Below are 22,801 nucleotides of genomic sequence, written 5' to 3'. Positions count from 1 at the left end.
TTCTGTAACTCTTGGTGAGAAATAAAGTCGAGTCATCCGAAGCCACTCGAGGCATTCCTGCAGACACCATCACTCCACAGCAGGTTCTTTTTAGCAGCGCCAAGGCACTGAGAAAATGTGGCCTTGACAGAGAATGCAGTGTGTTAATGTCGGTTCACATCCAGGTCACATGGTCAACTCGACACCTCGCCATCATCCCTCCTGGACAGGCAATCGCCATGCATCATGACTGCTGTGATAGACTGCGGAGCGATATTGTGAGCAGAAGAGAGGGCATTGTTGTACCAAAATCCATTGTCATCCTGAACATCCATTGCTTCCCACATTCAAGGCACAATGACCAGCATGGTGAGATATGATCGATAAACCCTACGATGCACACGCCTTGGGGAGGTCTTCATCCAGCAGTGGATTGACAAATTTGCTCTGCAGGTTTCCCTCGCTCTATGCTATAGTCAATGCTTTCCAAAAAAAGGCTCACAAAGCGACACGCACACAGCACACATAGATTAAAATACTTACAGTACGAAGCAGGACACCTTTCGTGCCAGAGATGTGGCCACGAGCCAACTGGTTTGGGTTCATTGTTCATACAAGTGGCTTGGATTAAGGATATTTATCGTATCGCTATAATTGTATCGAATTCTTTTGTTCGGATGTTCCTGGACTTGCAATCCTGAGGCCATCTGGCTCGATCTCGCAGCGCACGCCCGTTGAATCAACGGGGCAACTTTCTTAAATCCTTCCTCCACCTCTGTCCACCCAGCAGTAAACGTGGGTACACCACAGTGGATCGGCAGGTCATGTGCAGTGGGGTAAAGTGTGGGTGCTCCCACCTCTTTCCAAGACTTCAGGTCGGAGTGGAAGAAATACCTCCTAGAGGGGCCATCTCGCGCTCTAGTGGAGGCATTCTGCGAGCAGAGACGTTGGCAAGCACTTGCAGGGCTGCACCCTAACCTCAACTTCGATGGTTCATAGACCCGAATGTATGAGGCACTTATGCCCAAGACTCGGTCCCAAACTAAGGCATTCCTCATTATTCACAGGATTCGTTGTTAATATCCGAGGTTTATACCACGGCATTGTTAGCATAGTTAGGGTTCAGTGTTAATACCAGAAGCTCGGAGAGCCAGAATAAACCATTTTTTGGATTCGTAGTATTCAGTACAGTATTCATAATGGTGACAGATGTTTGGTTGGGTCTCTTTGTGCAACGTGCAAGAGCACTCTGCTAGGTCAAGAGTTACATTTCCCATCGTGGGTCAACTTGGCCCATCATCCATAAGGGACTGATGAAACAAGTACCACTTTCTGAGGACTCGATAGTCACCCTAATCAGGCCTGTGCATAACCACCGCTACACGGTATGAGTGAGTGGTATGTGAGAGAGAACTTCTTCATGGCTGTCCGCCTGATGAAGCAAGTTGTAATTACGGGAGAAACGTCGCACTCGGATTGTAAATGTTGTGGCTTTGCTATCCAACACACCGGCGTGCTGTACTCGTAACTAATTGTCATGTTTTGTTTACGTGACAAACCTTACTAATTGGTTGTGTCGTGTGGTGGCGGGTTTAACGACACATATTTACGCAACCCAAAAAAAACTCTCGTAGATCTATTCAATTGTCGCGGTCGCCGTATCGCCCAAAGCCCAGCAACCTCCTATCCAAGTTCTAATCCCAGGCTGTTTTATCAGAGCTCTGATGGAGAGCACACCGGCTGAGCGGTCATAGTTGGCCTTTGTGCAATTGTGCGAGTGTGCGACGATGCACAAGCTCGGCTAACGCCACCGTCCGCCGTGCCGCAGGAGCGCGATGTCCGGGCAGCGGCCCCGGTGCTGCGACCACCCGGGAGAGGATCTGGAGCTGCCGCCGCCGCCGCCGCCATGCCCCACCGACGACTCGGAGCTCATCAAGCCGCGCCGCCTCGTGAACCCCGTGAAGGAGTCGCGGGACCACCGAGACCTCCACCGCGAGCTCGTCTGCAACCACAAAACGTTGAGTGAACGGGCCCTGCAGCCAGCCCCGGGGCGCGATGGAGCGGTCTGCACTGGGGGACTCGCTGGGGTCCCTGGGACCTACCGCCAGCCTCGTAGGATCGTGGAGGCTGGAGGGAGCCGTTCCCACTTCCCTCCCCCCTCCTACTAAAGGCTCGGCAACCCCCCCCCCCCCAATAAAAATGTAATAGTCGAGTCAAGCGTTTGACATCGGCACCTTTCTGCATGTGCAAAGGAGCTTATAGAGCTCGAGCAGAAAGCATGACAGGCGACGGCAGATCATATCTTTACTCATTCTGAATTGTCATCGTCGGCAGCCACGATCAATCCACTGCTGGATGATGGCCTTCTGAAGCCGCGGTGCAACAATCCACCCAGCACCTGCGCATGACGGATTTGATTGCTCCATCTCCTCGGCGTACGTTCCCCTCGACCGCGATCCGTTCCTTGTGTGGATCTGGGCAGGGACCCGCCACGTGGATAGATTACAGCTGCACCGCACGTGTTCCGTTTTAATTAACTTGTATTGTACCCTAATTGTGCTTGTACATAGCAGGGTGTGCCTATAGGTGCTCTGAGACAACCGCACTGCATGGGCTACTGTGGGATTTGTCTTCCTGGCAGCTGTTCATATGGTGGACGAATAAAAGATCGCTGTAAATTTAGCCGGTGCATTGTGGAAACTCAACGCTAAAATTCCCCCGATGAATGAATACGCCGTTGTGTCTGTGCGGTGTTAACATGCGCCCGTTCACTTGGCTGCAGGGTAATGTTCTGCATTCGAGTAAAAATTCCACCCTTTTGTTTCCCTGCCCTTCAAACGTTCGCGACTGAAGCACATCTAAATCGCCTCTAGTTCCTGCTGTCTTCTTGCAGTGTGCGGCCTCGACGCCTGCTTCCTGTCCGATAAGTTACCGCCATAATCTGATTCCCCATTGGCCCATAACTCAGCCGCTCGATGCCAGAGAGAGGGGCCTTGGCAGTCCTCCCTCACAAACCTTCCGTGAAAAACGTTTGACTTTGGTAACGATTCTCGTGCTTGATCTTGTGCGCAAGGCTCTCGCGTCCGGCATTATGTTTGGCACTCTGTTTCTTTTGGGTTGGGTCGTGTGAGGATGTGTGGCGTGAACCCTCCTCCACCCGACGCGGCCAATTCACGTGACGCTCGTGTTAAGTTGTGAGGGGAGGGGTTTTACGACGCACTTTTACTTGTTCCAATTGTGAATCAATTCTTGTGGAAGCCGTTTCGGCCGCTCGTGCCTGGCAAACCTCGCCGTCGGCATGTAGCTCCTGGCGAACGTTATCGCCATTGTACGCGCATGAATCGAAACGGCGTTGCCACAAAATCTCCATTTGGAGCTCTCGTGGCACCCAGGGGTGCATCGCCATCTGTCGGAGAATGTCCCGGAGTGTGGCCCTCGTTGGTTGTTAAGTTGCCGAAGTGTAGGGGGGGACACGTGGCCTAGCGGTACCACGCTCGCCGCTTGTTGTTGTGGAGGTTCACAGCTCGAACATGACGGGCCGCCCTGGTTATTCCTGTCTGCTTCACAGTGGACGTTAAAGATCCCGTGACGTAATTTGTAACGAGCGAGCCCTCGTGTGTCGGCGTCGTGGTCCAAAATTAGAAAAATGACTCTGGTATTTTCTGAATTTTGGAAAGACAAATACAGCAGCATCGCCCCCCTACTGGCACAGACTAATGTCTACATGCAGGCCAGTACTCTACTGTGTTCAACCTTGTTCCGCACAGGGACGGCTGCCATCGGCGGGGTCCCCCGTGGCTAACTTAAAAACTGCACTGACAGGATTGTTACGTAATGGGCGCGGCTCTATTTTTGCGTGTGGCAATAAGTTCAGGAGGTAAATGCTAATGGGCACAGCATAAACACGAGTTAAGGTCAAGCGCTTTACGTGCCCTGCAAAGATCGTCGCATTACAAATTAAACTATTGAATGCTCAGAGTGGTAAGGGACCAATTGATCAACAAAGTTTAACACAAAGGTTTATTTCGTGCAGTTATTCGTGACCAGGCTGAATCCATAAACTTGGTACAAGCCCAGTTCTCAACAAAGACACCGTTATAGCCACGAAGACCACATTTAGCACATTCACAGCTTGTAATGTTATGCATATTACTTTTCACAATACAGTATAAAACTAAGGAATGGGATGAAACTATAAAGCGTTATGTAACCTAAAAGGAAAACAAGACCACAGAAACCACCAAAAATCCGCGAGTCTGCTCTGGAACGCATAGTCCGGTGCTCCAGGGGTGACCACACAGCACTGGTCTAAATGAGGGCTCTGCTGCACTAGCGCTGCAATGACACGACGTTTCGGTGCAGTGTGCAGACACAGCTGGCCATGTCGGCATCGCTGCCCTCGCTGTTCCCTTTTTTAGTTTCGGGAATTGTTTTTTTCTTCATTTTCTTTCCTATTATTAGGGTTTTCCCTAAAGCACCACATTATATGCTGGCTACGGTATATCTGCCCACGCTATGCCAAGGACACGCCGCATGTGACATGCCAGCCTCTATGCGTGCTCGCGAACACTGTTTGACCAAAGAGGCTGAGGCTAACTTAAGGAAGGGGTCGGCGTTTGTTGTCTGTACGTTACAGGGGCAACCTGCCACTGAACAAGCCGGAGCTGCAGAAGGTGATGGAGAAGAGGAAATGGGAGCAAGCCGGGCGGCAGCGGAAGGAGGAAGAGGCCTCGAAAATCAACCCCCTGGAGAAGGAGCTTCAGAAGCGACAGCAGAAACTTGAGCAGGTGACGCTGCGTTTCTTCCCGGGAATCCACTCGCCCGGGCATTCTCACCGAGCCCTCGCATTCTCCGGGATCGACGGCGGGCGGGCGTCGTCCATGGCGCCCGCCGCGCCATCCGCTTCGATGTGCCGGCCCTCGCTTCGGCCTTGCCATTCAGGCTTTACTTTGGCCTCTACCGCGCGGCGTCGCACCGGCCACGCCGCGGTGCGGGCGCCGTGCCCGCGCGGTGCGGGCGCGTTGCATCGCTTGTGTGTTTGTTTACGGCTCGACTAGGACACGTGGCAACACAAACGAGACGGACAATGCAAACGACATTTTCAAAATAAATGAGATGGGCAGTACGAATTTGGGACTTCACGCAGCGCCATTGCCCCCAGCTGGCAAGATCACCGTTTCGGGAGGCGCGATGTGAATGTTGAACGATGTCAACAACGACGACGGTGGTGGTGGTCCTGGATCCAGCCCTTGTGTTTAAATGAGCACGGGGCTGCGATTATCTCTCTTTCGGGAGCCCTGAGCCAGTTGTGGAACTTTTACATTCCCAAAGCGGTAGCCAATAATTTCTCGAAGATAACCACTCGAAAAAAACATTTATTATATATAATAATAATAAATAGCTCTGGGTTGTGGTTATAAGTAGCATGTGTTGATTTAAGGTAATGGGCCATGTGCTATTTGTGGCACGGGTGGATTTTTTGAGTTGTATATACATTCTCCCACGCTCTTCACCCTTGGCCTTTTTTTTTACAGCCGTGGGAGTAAATCATCGAGTGCAGCCGGTGCGGCATGGAGGTGCCCCGAGGGCATGGAGGTGCCCCGAGGGCACGGCACGTTGCCGATAACCATCACTTCGGCACGCCACCCAATCGGCTCAATCTATGCCCTCGTCATGCGAGCGTGTATCCTAAACACTCCCGCACCCACGTGATTTACCGTAGAGAGAACAAACGTGTTCGCTGGAGAACGGAGGCAATGACTTGCGTGTACCGGCATAGTCGTGGACGCTAACGGACAGAACGGAACGAGGCGGTGAGAGGCGCATTCGTGCAATGGACAGAGGCAGAAAGCGCAACGCGGAGGATCGGTTTGCAAGTGGCAGGCCCAACGTCGAGTGTTGCGAGAGCCAGCCGCCGGCTTGGGAAGGAAATGAGGGATGACGATGGCCGGTGGGCGAGAGTGAGGATGGAGTGGTAGTCGAGGGAGGGACCGTGTCGTCCCGGGAGGGCATCCACCTGGAGGTGGAGCCACGAGAGCCGCTGGTGTGCGGGCGCTGACTCGACTGTCGGCGGACCGCTTAGAGAGGCCTTCATCCAGCAGTGGATTGATCGTGACTGCTGCCGACGATGACTGTGCGTGGCCGGGTGGCGCTGTAGCAGGGCACCGAAGTGACAGGAGCGTGCGAGTTCAAACCCTGAGCAGGGTTGGACTCAACTTGTAATTTGTTTACAGGCGCTAAAATGAGTCTCACTTTGTTTGAAGTCAACAGTGATTGTTTTGTAGAGAGAGTGGCGGCCCCGCAACACGAATGCGGAATTTCCACTGCTGACAACTCGACTGGAAGTATTTGTCCCCAATGAGAATGCTGTTGAGTTTTCATTCGTGCTGTGTCACGGTGTAATATTTAAGCCCCCCCAAAAATGTGCATCCCTTTTGATGGAGGCCTCCCCACGGGTCGGAGGGATTCTATGACCATACTTCACCTCACTGGTCAGTGCCGGGTGGTGGAGGTGGGAGAGGTTAGACGTCTCAGCAAAGTACAGTACGTACAACAATTACTTTTGCTCTGCTGCCTACAATTAGTCCTAACAATGCTTTGTTTATCAATAAATAGGAGAGTCTCAACAGCCTGTTAAGGAGGGCCCTGCAGTTGGAAGTTTGACAAATTCCATTTTTAAATGTTTTTTTTTTGGTGGGTGGGTGCCGGCACATCACAGTACCCGGAGAAGCCACGCAGGTATGAGGGGACATCGCGCGGATAGACTCGCGGGCACAGGTGGGTCGTGAAATGTGTCACGCTGCCATCTTCTGGCCACGTCTCGGCGCAGTGTCACAGCACACGGCGATCTCTGTGTGATCCACCAACCCTGCCTCCACCGTGCTGGTTTACAGGCATGTGGCGCCTCATAGGTTGTCATTTACATGACCTCTGCCATCAGTGGTCAGGTTGGTGTATCATTATGATAAAGGCAACAAAGATGATGATGATACAGCGATGAAGACCACTGGAGTGTTGACCGGCAATTTTGATGATATACAATTATGGCAATGACAAAAACGGTTTGAAAATAATTATTATGATGATGAGAGTGATGATGACGTTTAAATGTGTTTTCTGTCACAGCTGGAGTTGGAGCAGCAGAGGCAGGAGGAGGCCCAGAAGGATGCCCCGGAGTTCGTGAAGGTGAAGGGAACGCTACGGAGCGCCGCCAAGACCCCATCAGAGCAGCCCAGCATGTAGCACTGATGAACCCATACCCAGCCCATACACACTCCATTGGGAAAACGCCCAGCCATTGCACAGTGAAGCACCAGCTAGACCCATTACTATAACCAGCCATTAATCACTGCAGTAGCGATGGGCCCAGCCAATCCACCCCACGACGACGAGGAATCCATTGGCCTGGCGTCCCAGACCACACGTAGTGCACCAGCGGGGTAGACCCATCGCACGGAGCAGGAGGACTTGCCCAGCACGTTCGGACATCAACGCATCTTCCTCAAGGCCTCTCTGAATGTAGGCCGTATATTTAATTGCATTCAGAATCACACAAGATACATACATTGACAAACAAATGTAATTGTCTGCAAAGTTTGCTTGCACAATATTTAACAAAAAATAAATGAAAAACAATAAAAATATAAATAAGTAGATAGTTACCCATAAAAGACTTGTAATAATGTTAAATAGTAATAGCGAAAAGATCTGGGAGTGGCTCCGAGAGCTCAAGATGGCCATGTCAGATCACTGAGCTGACACTGCTGTGGTTCTGGCTTTGAATTCCGGCTCCACTTGCGTGTGATTTAAACCGGGCTCTACGCGTACAGCCAGTCCGGTGGTCTCAGCCTTGTCACCAATCGCTGCACAAAAAAAAAACCCTCGTCACATTCAGTGTAGGTTGTCACTTAATTTGGCACGTGGCAGCTATGAGGGGCTACGATTTTCAGTTTTCCCATATATATATCTCCTTTGCAGGGCATATGCTGTGTACATACGTGTGCTGCCATAGTGTGAATGGATCCGAGTCCTGTTGAAGTGACTTCAGAAGTAGTTCTATGATCTCATCTTCTGGGGGCCACAGTGGCGCTGCTCCCCTCGTGAGTTCACAATCGAAACGCCATCTTTTCGTGACGTGGGCGCCATTGGCAAGAGAGGAATATCATTTGTTGAAAGAAAACATCTAAATAATTATCGCAACAACAATAATAACGACTTCATTGCTTTTATTATAGCCCGTGAGTATTTTAATGCATGCGCATAACTCTGAATGGCGCCATGAAAGTTTACGTATTTTAGTAAACATTATTTTCTGGCGGAGGAGGCTACACGGGGTGAAGGCGCGTCGGTTTAAAGTGAAAAACGTGAATCGTTTGATTTTTTTTGGGTTCCCTCTCCCCCCTCTCTGGTACCGATTCGATCCGTGCCAAACCGACGTCGCGCGTGCCGGAGAGCGGCGACGCTCTCTGCCGCTTAGTTGCGCGCACGCAACACTGCTCAGGAATGGGGGGGGGGGCGCTGATGCCTGTGTGAGGCTCTGTGAGCTCCTGCACAGACTCCTCGTATTGGTGTTGGTAGTGAGGATGGTAGTAGGAGCGACATTGTGATTTGTGACGGGCACACTTGTTGAGTTGTTCGTAGGGGATCGATGTGGGGCTTGTGACAGAAGCATACGGGACCCAGCTTGCGTCTTGTTTATTTACGTACGTAAGTACACAAACCAGACGCACGTACGTACGTGCCGGCATGGGTTTTTGTTTTATTTATCGTCGGTGACTCCCAGCTGTCGTTTTTTTGGAGTCGCCTTGGCACGACGTGGGGAGACATCTCTTCCAGATGTCCTCCAGCCAAGAGAACATCGCTTCACATCGGGGAATTGCCTGAGAAGATGACATGACAGAACTAATTCCGAGTCGATTCACAAGGCCTCTCTCTCCCCCCCCCCCCAACTCTGACGCACACCAGTAAGAGGGCGCCATGAGTCATAACGCAAATTACTCCCGTGGATTTTTACTTTCCGGCTGTAGGGATAAAGTTAGTGGGAAAGAAATTGCAAAAACAACATTTCTAGTCATCGCCAAGCTTCTGTTTATTTGGACAAATCTGGCACGTGTATAAATGTGAGGTGCGAACCGGTCATGGCTTTACTTAAAAATTAACTCGCAAAAACATAAAAAACGCAGAGAAACTTTTGGGATCTGTATTCGCATACAAAAAGCTTTTTTTGCCCCACCGCAATGTTATGAAGCCGACAGATTGCGTATAGAAACACAGATGCTCTAAAAGACTTCTCCTCTCGTTGGTTTCAATCGAAAGTGGAATTTTAAAAAGGAATATATTGCTTCCACATTGTCAAAACCACAAGCCGATAGTGTTTTTTTTGAATGAAAAAAACTCTTTAACACACCAACCCCCTGGCTTGGTTGGCGTTCGCGAAGTCTGGTGACCGTGGGGGTTTCGGCGTCAGCGACCGCCACGGTGCGTGTGCCCGACTTGCGGGGCGCGCGATGCCCCGCGCGCGTGTTGCACGCGGCAGTGCGGTGTTTGTGGTCACCCACGGCGAGGTGCCACTGCTGTCTGTGAAACTTCACTTTGCTCTGTATCTGTACAGCAAAGCGGCGCTGTGCTCCGAGCATTTGTCTAATCTTTGGAAGGTCTGGGGTTAAACCGACCCAACCATCATCGCCCTTCTGGGGGGGGGTCGATAAAATATGAACTGCTTTTTGGGAAGCCCGCAGGTGGTTGAATTGTATTTCCCTGCTCTAAGTGTTACCAGGTAGCGTTTTTGAGCCAGTGGTGGAAATTATACATTTCCATGACGGGGGGCCAGATTATTCCTAGGACCACCACCATGAAAAGACTCCAACTTTTTTATTGACCCTTAAGAGATGATGGACTTGGTTGTCCTCTGAACCGTGCGTAAAGCCACGGTCTGCGTTCAGATTGTGGGTCAAATTCTCTCACGGCTGTCGAGCTGGGCAGAGTGCCGCTGCAGGAACAGCACCGCCGCGAGACGGTGGTGTTGTGGGTACAGTAAACTTGCCTCTGTCGCCAGTCTTTACATTAAAAAATATTCCGTTGTTTCTGCCGCCCTAAGTTGACACAGAGTCAACGGGCAGCAATAAAACAGCCATCGACCGGTGTTTTGAAGCCGCGTTCACGAGGAACAAAATCTCCTTTAAAGTTGACGGCTGGGCACTCTCTGGGACATCGCCGTCTCGTCGCTCCCGTGCCTGTGAACGCGTCGTTGCAATGCCGTCCCGAGTGTCGGACCAGGTGATGTTTAAACGTCTGTTGTTCGGTCAACGCTTCTTCACATTTGCGTTGGGGGCAGCCTGGCGCGCCCAGCCTTGGGTGGGCATCCATGGAAGACCCAGCCGCGGTGTTCTGAGTTGGGGTCGGGCTGGCTGCCTGCCTGCCAGCGGGAAGGTAGCACGCTGGGACCATCGCCACTGCTGGGAGGGAGGCCGCAAGGGACCGAGAGCTGTAGCCTAGTAACCACATTGTCAGTGGTGTGGTGACGACATTGTCAGTGGTGTGGTGACGACATTGTCAGTGGTGTGGTGACGACATTGTCAGTGGTGTGGTGACGACATTGTCAGTGGTGTGGTGACATTGTCAGTGGCGTGGTGACTGGTGACGACGTTGGCTGCTCAGGGGGTGCGGCAATCGGTGAGGTGGGGGCCCCCCAATATTTGATTTGTCACGAACGGTCGCCAAACGTTACTGCTGTAATTAAATTAAAATAAAAACGTGGGACGTCAACATAAACCATTTTCACTTTTAAAAAAATACATTAAAACCGCGTTTTAAATAAGTTTGTTATTGTACACTGTTGAAAACCTATCTCACGGTGGTAATCAAGGGGGACCCAAACTCGTAGCTTTGTTCCACCGGGGGATGGGGGGGGGGCAAGGCGCCGCCTGGCTGCCCCCCGCGCTCGTTCCGCTGCTGGTCGAGAGGGCCGCAGGTTGCGTGGCGCGGTGGAGCGGCAGTCGTTTGGGACAAAACTAAAAATCCCGTGAGCTTGTTGAGGAGTGGCGAGCGCCACAGCCGTGCGATTTGATGTCAGAACGAACAAAATGCATCGCCGTGTCTCGTCTGTAAAGTATTTAAGTGTACGTCGTGTGTTTATATTTTTTTTGTATGTAAAAAAAGAACAACAGAAAGATTACGTTATTTTGATACCAGACTAATTTTGTCCATTTTGTGTTTCCATCTGTGACTCGCCTAATAAAGGTGCATTTCCATAAAAACGTGAGTTGTTTTGACTTAAACCTCAACAGGCGAGCCAGTCCATGAAGGATTAGTCTGGCAAGATATGTCTGTGTGTCATCCTCTCAATCGGAGCTCTCTAGCAGCAATGTCCACAACAAACTAATCTGTTCCAGGCTGTACGGGGCGTATTTTTTTCACGTAGTTCTCAAACAAAATTCTTGTAAAATGGAGACTCCTTTCTTAGAACACTTAGGCCGGTTTTAAACAATCCGGCCGACCTACTGAACATCCATCCTGGGTTTAACCAGACTTGATTGTGTTGAGGAGCTCACGGATCCTTGAAAGATCTGAACACAATCCCATTGGTGAGCTCCTCCGGTAGGCTCTGCTGCATTGGCTGGATCATGTAGCCCGCATACCCAGCGACCGCATACCCAGCGACCGCATACCCAGCCACCGCATACCCAGCCACCGCATACCGAAGCAGCTTCTGTTTGACCAGATAGAGGGGGATAAACAGGAGCGGCAAGGGCTAGATAAACTAAACTAATTTTATTTTACCAGGTTAGGCCCACTGAGCTATATAGCTCTTTTTTAGAAGGAGACTGGCCACAAATGATAGCTCAACGAAGTGGCTTATCATTTGGACATTTATATTAGTCAAACACTCTACAGTAAAGGCGATGGCGTATAGCAGGGCCACGGGGGTGTTCACTGACAAGTTGACAGCTGATGCTGGAGGCTCCCACGTTGAGAATGTGTTTACATCAATAAATAAAAGACCCAAGGGCTTGTTTTGTAGTTTCAACTTGTGTTATTTTATAAAAATGCATGTCATGACCACTCGGGCCATCCTCAAAGACCCTGTATAATAGTAATCATCATCACCCCTTTGTCACTCCACTGTTGGACACTGTATACTATAATGTACGTACCAGTATATAAATATGGATATACTTACCCAAGGAAAACTCGCTTTGTCTAGACACTTGTGATGTTTCACCAATCGTTTTTTAAGCGTTGTGTTTTTCCAGGTTGGAGGGAGCCAGAATTGCTGCAAGGATACAACCCTTACATTTGTCAGCAATGAAACTCAAACTCTGCACGGATATCCTGCTGCCAGCATCCCACTTGCTGCACAACCTCCTGTCCTGTCGCCAGCTCATTCCTCTGCAGGCGGGGGTCTCTACCTGACCCATTAACTCCACTGCCATGTTGCTGGACCTGACCTCTCTATTGAACCACTGACAGAATCTGAATATTTACTTGTTACTGGAGCTATAAAGCTCTTTTTTCGCAGATGCCCAGTAGTTTTCACAGACGTCCAGATCAGAAACCCGGGTTCACCAGCACCGCTCGTCCATCAACGCAGACAATTAATCGCGGTGCTGGGACGAAGCCAAGAATCGCTGCTCGCGACGCTTCCATGCGTGACACAGACTGAGTGTTCATCGACTTAACGAGGGAATTCATTATAGAGCATGGCCTACGGAGGGTTTTTTTTTGGCAGTGAAAAGTGAACCGGGTTCAAACTTTGCTCAATGCCATGGCCAAAAATGTAAACGCGGTTCGCCGTCTTCACAGCGCAGAGTGTTCCCGCAGTGCGCCCTGGCTGTCCACAGCCTGCAGGGGTAGACGGGGGAGGGGTCTTCCTCGTGTGTGCGTGCGCATTGAGATGCTGCGTCCGGCAAAACAACCACCCAACACCTCGTGGTGGTGTCAGATGGTAACACTTTGTACGTTGTGTGTGTACCTACGTTGTCGATGTATGTGCCTACGTTGTGTGCGTACCTACGCTGTGTATGTACCTACGTTCTCTGTACCTACGTTGAACGTCTTTCGCACCCGTACGTAGCCAACCGCGCTCATTGGAGGTGTGCGGGAAAAGACAAACTGGACACAAAAAGCATTTTGCTAGAAATGAGTTTTCAATCGAGATGATTTAAAAGTGCACAGCTCCACTGGCTTCCTAATATCGGAAGGAAGAGCGTCCCAGACGGCCGCAGAAGAAGCGCATCGTAAAACTCTCGATGCGGAGTCATGCCAATGGGGCAGGAGGTTGACGCTCGTCAGCTGATCGTCCTCTTGACTGAAGTGTTCACATCCAGGGCAGTGGCCTTACTGCTGGATTGGTGCGAAAAAGGTGGTTCATTCATCCACTTTAAAGTGTAACTATCAAGGGACCATGAAAGCGACATCTAAATTAAGCACGTGCGGGATTGCCCCGGAGGGATCGGCGTCTTATGACGCGCCGTGCCTGGCGAGACCCCATTGGAGGAGCCAGGGGATTGCAACGCCCACTCGAGGTCTCTCCAAGGAACACCGCGAGACATCGCTGCGGATGGCCGTGGGGAATGTCTCGAGTCCTGCTCTCGCTTGGGAGAGGCTGCCGTTCTTGCGTCGGGAGCTGGTCCGGAACTGCTTGGACCTCAATAGAATACAGAAAAGTGAGGTGCACCGGTTCGTGTTCCACTCGGTCCTCGACTCAAAATAGAATGGCATCAAACCACGGGGTATATGGACCTTTTCTCCTGAATAAAATGTGGAAGGGTATGTTTCTACTGCGCTTGTGAGATGTTCATGGGATGGGGAATATTGAACGTCCACAGGACGGAACGGAATGGAAATTTAAATGCACAAAACTCACCGGATGAGACAAGACAGAAAACAATTGTGGCAAGAGAGAAAACCAAATAATAATGGCATGCCTTGTGCCTCGCACTTCACCAGTGTGCATCGACTGCCCTCTACTGGTGAAAATGAGCCTTGGTGCTTACATATCTCAAGGTGTTAATGCAATGGTACTTCACACAACTCCACGAGGTTTGCCGACGAGAGGGACGATCGCCCGCTTTGCACAATATTGCGATAGCATAATTATCGTTGCTCGTTTTATACACTAAAACTACATCTCTTTTTTTTACAAATTTTAATCTGAAGTAACCAAAATTAACATCCATTCTTGTGGACTCTTTTATATGCAATTAAACACCAAATGCAAGCCCTCATGTATTGCCAGGCCTGCTGGCACTGTGGTCAGTTCTGGCAGCAGCACCGGTTAAGCACTCTGGATAGCTTGTCATTGCAATAACGCTAACATCGAACAATTTCAGTGGCAGTGTCGTGGAAGCAGTAACACATCGTGTGTATACTAACCCCTATGCCAATCACCACTACCCTTGGTGGTGATTGAACAGACTAAATCACTGTACAACCAGTCCCCAAATGAGAAATGCACAGTTTACCCACTCAATGACTGGTACACAACTATAGTCCACAACTGTAGTCCACAACTATAGTCCATCCCAATCAGCTGCGTCGCGCTCACGAGGCATCCGCTCGATGCCGGACGAACACCATCTCTCTGCCACTGTTTTGAATGAACATCGAAACCAACACTGGCCATGTTTCCAATATCGTAAAACACTGCCCTTCAAATCACATCAATTCAATGGCCTTGCTCATAAACAGCGACTGTTGAGCACCACGAGCACTCGTACATGAGCCAGTTTCCCAGACTGTAGATAAAATGTTTAAAATATCTTAAAAGTGAGTTAAGGCAGTCTTCTTCATATGCACCGTCTCCCTTACAGACGGATAATTCAACGGGCTCCTGATTAATTTTGCAGTTTCACTACAAAATCAATGCTAATGTGAAGACATGTTTAGTTGATGAACCAGACAAGTGGAAGGCGCCAACACTGCTGGCGAAGACCTATGTCAGGGCCTATTACCAGCTAAGAGATGCGATGGAGAGACTGGAATCTTGTTTGGCCATTCACCATTGTCGAAGACATTCAAAGCATGCACTTTATTTCAGCCACTGAAGTGAGGCCATCGATTAAGGTGGGTACCATGAGATGTTTGGCCGTTTATGTTGCAGTGTTGGAAACACAACAAAAATCAGTGTATATCACTAACCTACTCTGGGATGATGTACCACTTTGCTGCTTTGCAGATTAGGAGTTCACACAGCCTTCGGCAATGCCAGTTTTCTCCGAAGTGTTTTAATGGACGATACCGAGGACATGTCACAGTTCAGTGAGTGAAAATAATTTATTTCCATACAAAAGAAACATTTTACTGCTCGGCTTAATGTCAGCATCACCCAAACAGCAAATTTCCACTCCAAATAAAAACAAAGGTAAAAATTATCAAAAGGAGGGATTTTGTGCAACCCCCAGGTGAGAATGTAACAATTCACCTCACATACATTGGACTTAAGATCGGGTATCGGCCAATAAAATGTCCCATGTTGGTTCTTGTAGAATCTACATATCAGTTGGCTGCAGGGTTTTTACAAACCAAATACATTAATCAGAAATAATTGATTTTACAAGCAGATTTGACACATTACTAGACTCGAATCAATGTATGTTGAACGTATTTCGCACCTTACGTCGCCAACCGTGCTAATCGGAGGCAAATTGATACTTCCCTATACCCAACACCCTACACCTTTAAATAGATGCCAACTGTTACCAGCAAACCACAACCTTTCCAGAAACTCTGGACAAGAGCCTCATCTGGGTGGGGAAAGAACCCAGAATGAGCTCCGATGTCATTTGAAAAAGCTCTGCCGTAACCAAAGCCACAACATTTCCATTTTTCAAGTTCAACACAGAAGCGATTTGCATGTTTTTCCATCCTCCAACACATGTACAACATACATGTACAACATACATGTAAAACATACATGTACAACATACATGTACAACATACATGTACATAGACCCCTCTCTCAAACCTCAAGTATACCGAAGAGAAAAAACATTTATACCAGTTTCTTTTGTACAGTTGTGGAACCCAGGCTGAGATCAAACAACAGGAGAACAGTTTAAACTTTATCAGCACCTAAAGTTTAACCCAGGATCAGCATTTGGTAGTGGTAGTGGTCAGCCCAACTAATCCTATTAACATCACCATGGCCTACAGTATTGTGAAAAACATCACTATACATCGTGATTTAAAAGAAAATGTCAAATAAAAGTAAAAATTACCTTTTGCGATTAATCTGGGGTGGAAAAAAAACGTTACTTGTGGTATAAAGACCCCGATCAGTGTAACGCAACACAGCCTCTCACTTCACAGGCAAACTCGGCAACAGATTTGCGGTGTAGAAATTCATTTCCACAAGGATGTCCACATTCCTTTACAGAGAAAAGTGCCCAAGAGTCAACACCGCAATAACATGTGCAAGTCAATGTTGAGCGCCGGCCACGATGACACAGAGCGAAGTGTGGTGGGGAGGGTTCTATTTGCGTCGCAAGAAGCACCCCTCCCCCCAGCCCTCCCCCCACAAGGAGGCCAGGTTCGAGTCCAGGTCTCGAGTAGAGGGCTGCTAGAGGTCGTTCCTGGCGATGTTGGGGGCGTATTTGGGCATGAGCTCGTTGATTTTGCGGATGAAATCAGACTTCTCGGCGCAGCCCTTGCACCCCTCTCCCCAGTCGTCAAGGATTCTCTTCAGATCTTTCACCTTCAGCTTCTTGAGATCAACGGTGCCGAGGTCAATCTGCTTCTCTGTAGGGGACAGGGCAACAGCAGCAACATTGTCAGGCTTTGTCCGAGCAACAGAAGGGAAGGGGGCTGTTACAAGACACACGCCGTTTAAATGTCCTTAAAACAATTAGGTTAATTGGGCGGTGTGTAGACTACCACCGATGGACGTCAATGCAAAACATCCATTTAAACCAACAGCAAGTAGACCTTCACAATCAGAATCTTTATCGTTAAATCAGTCTTTAGACAGGAGGAATCTGATGAGCTACAAATCTTTATTTCACAGTTGGGGTGACACCACACTCGGCGGCGTCACCACATCTGCGCATGGCACCACGTCTCTAAATGCAACCCCTAACCCCGTCTTCTCACCTCCAGGTCTCTCAATCTCTCGTTTATCTTGCCTTCAGCTCCCTAACCTCTCATCGACAACTCTCATACACATCTCGTTTAGCTCTCATCTAACTAATCCGTATGCGAGCCATACGTCTCAGCAAACCACTCGGACACCTTTCACGTGCCAGATGTGGCCTGTGGGCTACACCATGTAGATACTTTGACTATTAGAACAAGGTGCTTCAATACAGTGTTTAATGACACTATGGAGCTGGTTACAGCCCGTGGCACGGTGTATGCATGTTCTTTCGCACTGTACGAAGCCATCGGAGGTACGGTGGATGCATGCGGTGCCCTACAGCGGTGCAAGAGTGGCACGCGTACCGTATTTGAGCTCGCAGATTTGGCTGTCCTGCTTCTTCAGCTTCTCGCAGATCTTCGCGACCGGCACGTGGAAACTCAGCGGTTTCGACACCTCGTTGGTGATCTTGGTGGCCGCATCGCTCGTGGCTCCCAGGTAGTAGCACTTCAATCGACACACACAATAGGTTTTAGTTATTCAAGAAGGCCTCTACACCAAGCTCTACAGTCGGCTAAAAATAGTAATTATTTTAAGATATTGTTTGGTTTGAAATGAAAGTTAACATTGTAATTAAAATATACAAGTCCTGGAAAGGTGGAACATCCACACAGAACCCTTTTAATCAACAGCTTCCGTTGTTACTCTTGATCGGTCTCTTGCCCAATACGAGATGATGCCCGTTTAGACCCTGCAGAGTGGTTAGCTGTACGAATCATGTTATTCTTTAATTTTATTCCACAGCTGGCTAGGTGAATCTAAGTTAAAATTCAAATTTGAAATTGATATTTGTAGTCAATTAATTAAAAGCTAAAGCCATCAAACCCAGTAATCCTGGGTAGCTACATCTGGATGCTTATACTTGGACAACTTAGGACCTCACTCGTGCAGGCCCGGTACTCCGACCAGCCAAGCAGGTTTGGGGATTTCACTGTGATCCACCAACCTCCACCTTCAAGGCAATGCATTACAACAGCTGGGCACCACTGTGTCCCAATGTCGATTGCTCTTTAAAACAAAGTGAACACTCACGATACAACTTGCATATTTTCTGGTACATTAGCAGCAGGACGATCTTGAACATGAGCAATGAGAAATCAATCAGGCTTGTCCCATCAAATATTTATTTTGTATCACACTGGCCAATTAAAATTATATTTAGCTTGGGCATGGACCCACACCCTGTCACACACCGAGGCAAACCCAACAGAGGTACATTCCAAGATTCTTTCCAACTACTACATTGTAGCTAAAAGAAATCTAAGTTGTAACCGGTGGCTTTCCCAACAAAACGCCCACAGCACAGAACCCATTGTGCGGAATCACTCACAAGGCGGTTTTCCTTGCCCTTGGCATCACTGCAGGTTTTTATCAGTTCCTTTTCCACATTGTCCACAGTGAAGTCTGCATTCCTTTCCTTTAAGGAGTTGTAGAACTTCTCGAGGAACGTAATGCACACTGTCAAAAACACACAACACAGAGAAACAAAACACAAGTGAGAACACGTTGCATCAGACCAACAACGGTGGTGGGGCCCGGCACAAGAGCACCGGACCGGTGCCACCAGGATCCTGGGTGTGCATCGAGGGGCTCAGCCATGACCTGGGTACTCTCGGTCAAAATACTCGATGTATGAGAGAGAGGATAGGCATTTAGCCTCCAACCTGTCCATCTGAACTCAAATAGAGCACTTGCCGATTACAGGCTTGCCTTCAGCTACTGAATGGTACCAGTTTACATATTTACTTTTAAAGTTTCTACAGCCAAGAAAATAAAGCACCTATTTGCACAAACACTATTTCAATTCGAAATTGATGGTTATATAAAAACAATCCACGTGCATTTTTAAATTGCCAAATCAATTTAAGAATACCGGCGCTAACATTCATGTTCTATTGCCGAGTCAGTGCAAACCACCAACACCATGAAAAACGCACGATTCATGTCTACACAGCAACGCATTGTGCGACTGTCAGTCTCATTAACCCCACTGAGCGACAGCGACATGATTCACGTCATTTTGTTTTTGCAGCGTTTCTATCACAAACGGACGCGTCAGAGGTTTCCCACGCGTGTCAAGTGACCACGAACCCAGCCCACTGACGGTCGAGCTAAAATAAACGACCCCTCGGCACGCAGCCTCGCGTCGTGGGGAAGACTTCACCCAGCAGGTCACGGACGAAGGCGGTGTACGGAATGTTATTATTGAGTGTTAAGACAGTCCAAGACGTACCCAGTCTCCTTGGGTTAACAGAGCATTTGGCGATACCAAATACTTTATGCACAAACAGCAACTCGGCACGTTGGACAAATAACACCGTGCCCTTTAAAAAAGGAACAAAATATATAATAGGCGACGTTTCGGGCAACGGCCCTTCTTCATCGCGCAGACCGGGTTGACACCGCAACAGCTGAGAGCAACGTGAGCTCGCGTCCCGCTGGGGGACAGTGGCGACCAATCACAGCCCTCGCTCGCGTTCGGCTCCTCCCCCTCGTCGTCGACGCGCGCTGCACCGTGGCCCCAGCGGTGACGTCATGTGTGTGTGTGCGCATCGAGAGCCGAATGACGTCGGGCGCTGCACGATCTTAGCACCATTCGCTCTTAAGGCTCTCTCTACGCTCTTGTGTAATTGCATGTTTTATTTATACGACGCAATCGCATTTCATAATAGTGTACGGAGGGGAAGAGTGGGTCATGGGAAGGGTAAAAACGGGAAAATCTTGAACCTGGGGGCTTAACAGGCCACAGGCAATGTTGGCAGAGTGGAGACAAATCACGTGGGATGAGCATCACATCTCCGAGTAGGGTCAAAGGTCGAGTTCAGTCAATGCGCTTCACAAGGGGAGAAGTCAAGAGACCAGGATGGGCCAATTTCCCAAGAGTTTGCTGGGTCACCAAAATTTACAAAAAAGTGTAGCACAGCAATGAAGCTAACAGACCACAAGCATCCACCATAAATAAAATCTGCACAAACATGAATCAATGTTAATTAAAATACATTTTAAGACTGTGGATATTTGTATGTTTGGACGCCCAGCGTGCACTGTAGGGCGTTCTACAAGCTGCGGGGCCACGTTGCAGGCAGCAGAGGGAAGCTCGGCACGACCCATTGCTGTACTGCTCTTCGATGTCCCCACGTCTTTGATGCCCGCCTCCACCAGTACGGTGAGGTATGGTCAAATAACCAACACAAGCGTCGGGAGGGCCTCGTCCAACATACAACATTGTGGCACTGCAACTCCGTATGTCGCGTAACTGTGTAATCGTCTTATGCCGTGTTCACGTAAACTATTACATGGGAAGGGTAAAAACGGGAACGGTATTCAATGTACGAGTGCTGAACTACGTCAGTGGGCCCGGACTTTAACCACCACGTCTGCAGCCCGAGGCGAACGGGGGAAATTCCACATTCCTATGGCACGAGTCAGGGTGGCTCCGTGGTGGGAAGCGGACGGCAGTGCAGCAACATTCACCGCCACCAGCCAAGCTCAATCTACCGCTGGATGAATGCCGTCGAAATCCCCAAATCCTTCTATGCGGTAATCCACCTGGCACCATGCACACGAGTCCATTCCCTACTGTTTTACTGCACTCGTATGCGCCCACGTATACGCTGCGGGCCCTTCTGCGTCAAGTATCGTCTCATAACCCCCACGACCTGCACGGCGGGCGGAGGCCTTCATCCAGCAGTGGATTCGCACACCAGGGGCTCGAGATGTCAAGAGTTGTACAACGCGGTGTGCTGTACACGCAGCAGCAGCAGAGCCTATCCACTCTCATCTCTTAGGAGGCAAGGAGCTGTCAACAGCCAATGATCAATCCACTGGTGGACGAAGGCCTCTCCGCAATTCGTCGACAACACACGAGCCGGTGGTGGAAATTACACATTATGATCGGGATCAAGTCCGCCCGTTCATTCATCCACAGGCCCACGAACGGTGGCAAAAAACCAACATCGTTAATGACGCTGCTGTGGGACGGGAATTCCCGTTAAGGCCGCGTCATCACCGCAGCCACAACGCTCACCCTCACCGCTCACCGCTTCACTCACCCACCTCACCCTCACCGCTCGCTCATCCACCCCACCCTCACCGCTCGCTCACCCACCCCACCCTCACCGCTCGCTCACCCACTTCACCCTCACCGCTCGCTCACCCACTTCACCCTCACCGCTCGCTCACCCACCTCACCGCTCGCTCACCCACCTCACCGCTCACTCACCCACCTCACCGCTCACTCACCCACCTCACCGCTCACTCACCCACCTCACCCTCACCGCTCGCTCACCCACCTCACCCTCACCACTCACTCACCTCACCTTCACCGCTCGCTCACCCACCTCACCCTCACCGCTCGCTCACCCACCTTACACCTCACCCTCACCGCTCACCCACCTTACACCTCACCCTCACCGCTCACCCACCCCACCCTCACCGCTCACCCACCCCACCGTTACCGCTTCAATCACCCCACCCTCACCGCTCACTCACCCACCTGACCCTCACCGCTCACTCACCCCACCCTCATCGCTCGCTCACTCACCCCACACTCACCGCTTCACTCACCTCACCCCTAACTCACCCAACCTCACCCCTCACTCACCCAACCTCACCCCTCACTCACCTCACCCTCACCGCTTACTCACCTCACCCCTGACTCACCCACACCGCTCACTCGCCCTCACCCTGACCGCTCACTCACCTCACCGCTCACTCACCCCACCCTCACCGCTCACTCACCCCACCCTCACCGCTCAATCACCTCACCCTCACCGCTCAATCACCTCACCCTCACCGCTCACTCACCCCACCTCACCGCTCACTCACCCCACCTCACCGCTCACTCACCCCACCTCACCCCTCACTCACCCACCTCACCCCTCACTCACCCACCTCACCCCTCACTCACCCACCTCACCCCTCACTCACCCACCTCACCGCTCACTCACCCCACCCTCACCGCTCACTCACCGTCGCACTCGCCCTCCTTGAGCGCCACGGCGGGGTGAATCGCCGTCGCCACGACCGCCGCCGCCACCACCAACGCCAGCAGCATCCCACCCATGGCCGCGCCGACGACCGCTTTGGCGAGAAGCTTGCGAGCGCACAACAACCACCGCCTCTAAGTGGTTGGACAACAACCGCCGTCTCTAAGTGGTTGCACAACAACCACCGTCTCTACGTGGTTGCACAACAACCACCGTCTCGAAGGACCCTCGGGGAAGGCCTCTCAAGTTCCGCGGCACGCGAAGCGGCAGCCGCCCTCCACTCGATAGCCGGGCTGTGACGTCACCCGCGGCGCGCGCTCGACCGTGGCCGGGCCCCTCCCCCCACCCTCTCCTTATATAGGTGCCGCGTGACGTCACCGGTGCACGTGGCCGCACCACAGCTGGCGCGCGCCCGTTGGCCCGCGAGCGCCTGTGACGCGCGGCGCGCGGGACCAATGGGAGCGAGACGCGTTCGGGGTTTGCTCCACCCCCGCGCCCCCCCTCCCTGCTGCCCTTCCCCCTGAAATCCCCCCCCTCCACTTTCGGCGAAATCGATTCGCTTCCGAACAAATCGATGTATTGATGGACTCGACGATTCCTGCATTGGAGTTCGGCGATGTGTAGGAATCGATTCCCCTGCGGTACCAGCACGGCCCCTGAGCTCACGCCACGCTCGTTACAATGTCTCGCGAACGTAGCGCAA

At 50.6% G+C, this 22,801-nt stretch overlaps 2 protein-coding genes across 3 annotated transcripts in view; one reads left to right on the top strand and one right to left on the bottom strand.

Moving 5' to 3' along the window:
• LOC116949427 (protein FAM107B-like) overlaps positions 1-11,234 on the top strand; it is a 32,974-nt gene extending 21,740 nt beyond the window's left edge. For both annotated transcript variants that reach the window (XM_032966763.2, XM_032966764.2), the window contains exons 2-4: positions 1,808-1,996; positions 4,616-4,766; positions 7,105-11,234. In XM_032966763.2, coding sequence (XP_032822654.2) covers positions 1,808-1,996; positions 4,616-4,766; positions 7,105-7,221 — 457 coding nt within the window. In that variant the 3' untranslated portion in view covers positions 7,222-11,234. The remainder of the gene's footprint in view (positions 1-1,807; positions 1,997-4,615; positions 4,767-7,104) is intronic.
• Positions 11,235-15,233: 3,999 nt separating this feature from the next.
• Positions 15,234-22,434, bottom strand: MANF (mesencephalic astrocyte derived neurotrophic factor). The gene is made up of 4 exons (XM_032966771.2): positions 22,082-22,434; positions 18,441-18,568; positions 17,416-17,557; positions 15,234-16,716 (listed from the first exon to the last, which is right to left on the bottom strand). The coding sequence occupies exons 1-4, from the start codon at positions 22,173-22,175 to the stop codon at positions 16,538-16,540; spliced, it is 543 nt and encodes a 180-aa protein (XP_032822662.2). The 5' UTR covers positions 22,176-22,434; the 3' UTR covers positions 15,234-16,537.
• Positions 22,435-22,801: the final 367 nt, after the last annotated feature.

The sequence above is a fragment of the Petromyzon marinus genome, chromosome 36 (assembly GCF_048934315.1).
Source record: "Petromyzon marinus isolate PM22_M1 ecotype Great Lakes invasive population chromosome 36, UKy_Petmar_22M1.pri1.0, whole genome shotgun sequence".
In the NCBI taxonomy this organism is placed as follows: Eukaryota; Metazoa; Chordata; class Hyperoartia; order Petromyzontiformes; family Petromyzontidae; genus Petromyzon; species Petromyzon marinus.
The sequence above is the reverse complement of the archived record's forward strand: the minus strand, read 5'-3'. Positions and strand labels throughout refer to the sequence as shown.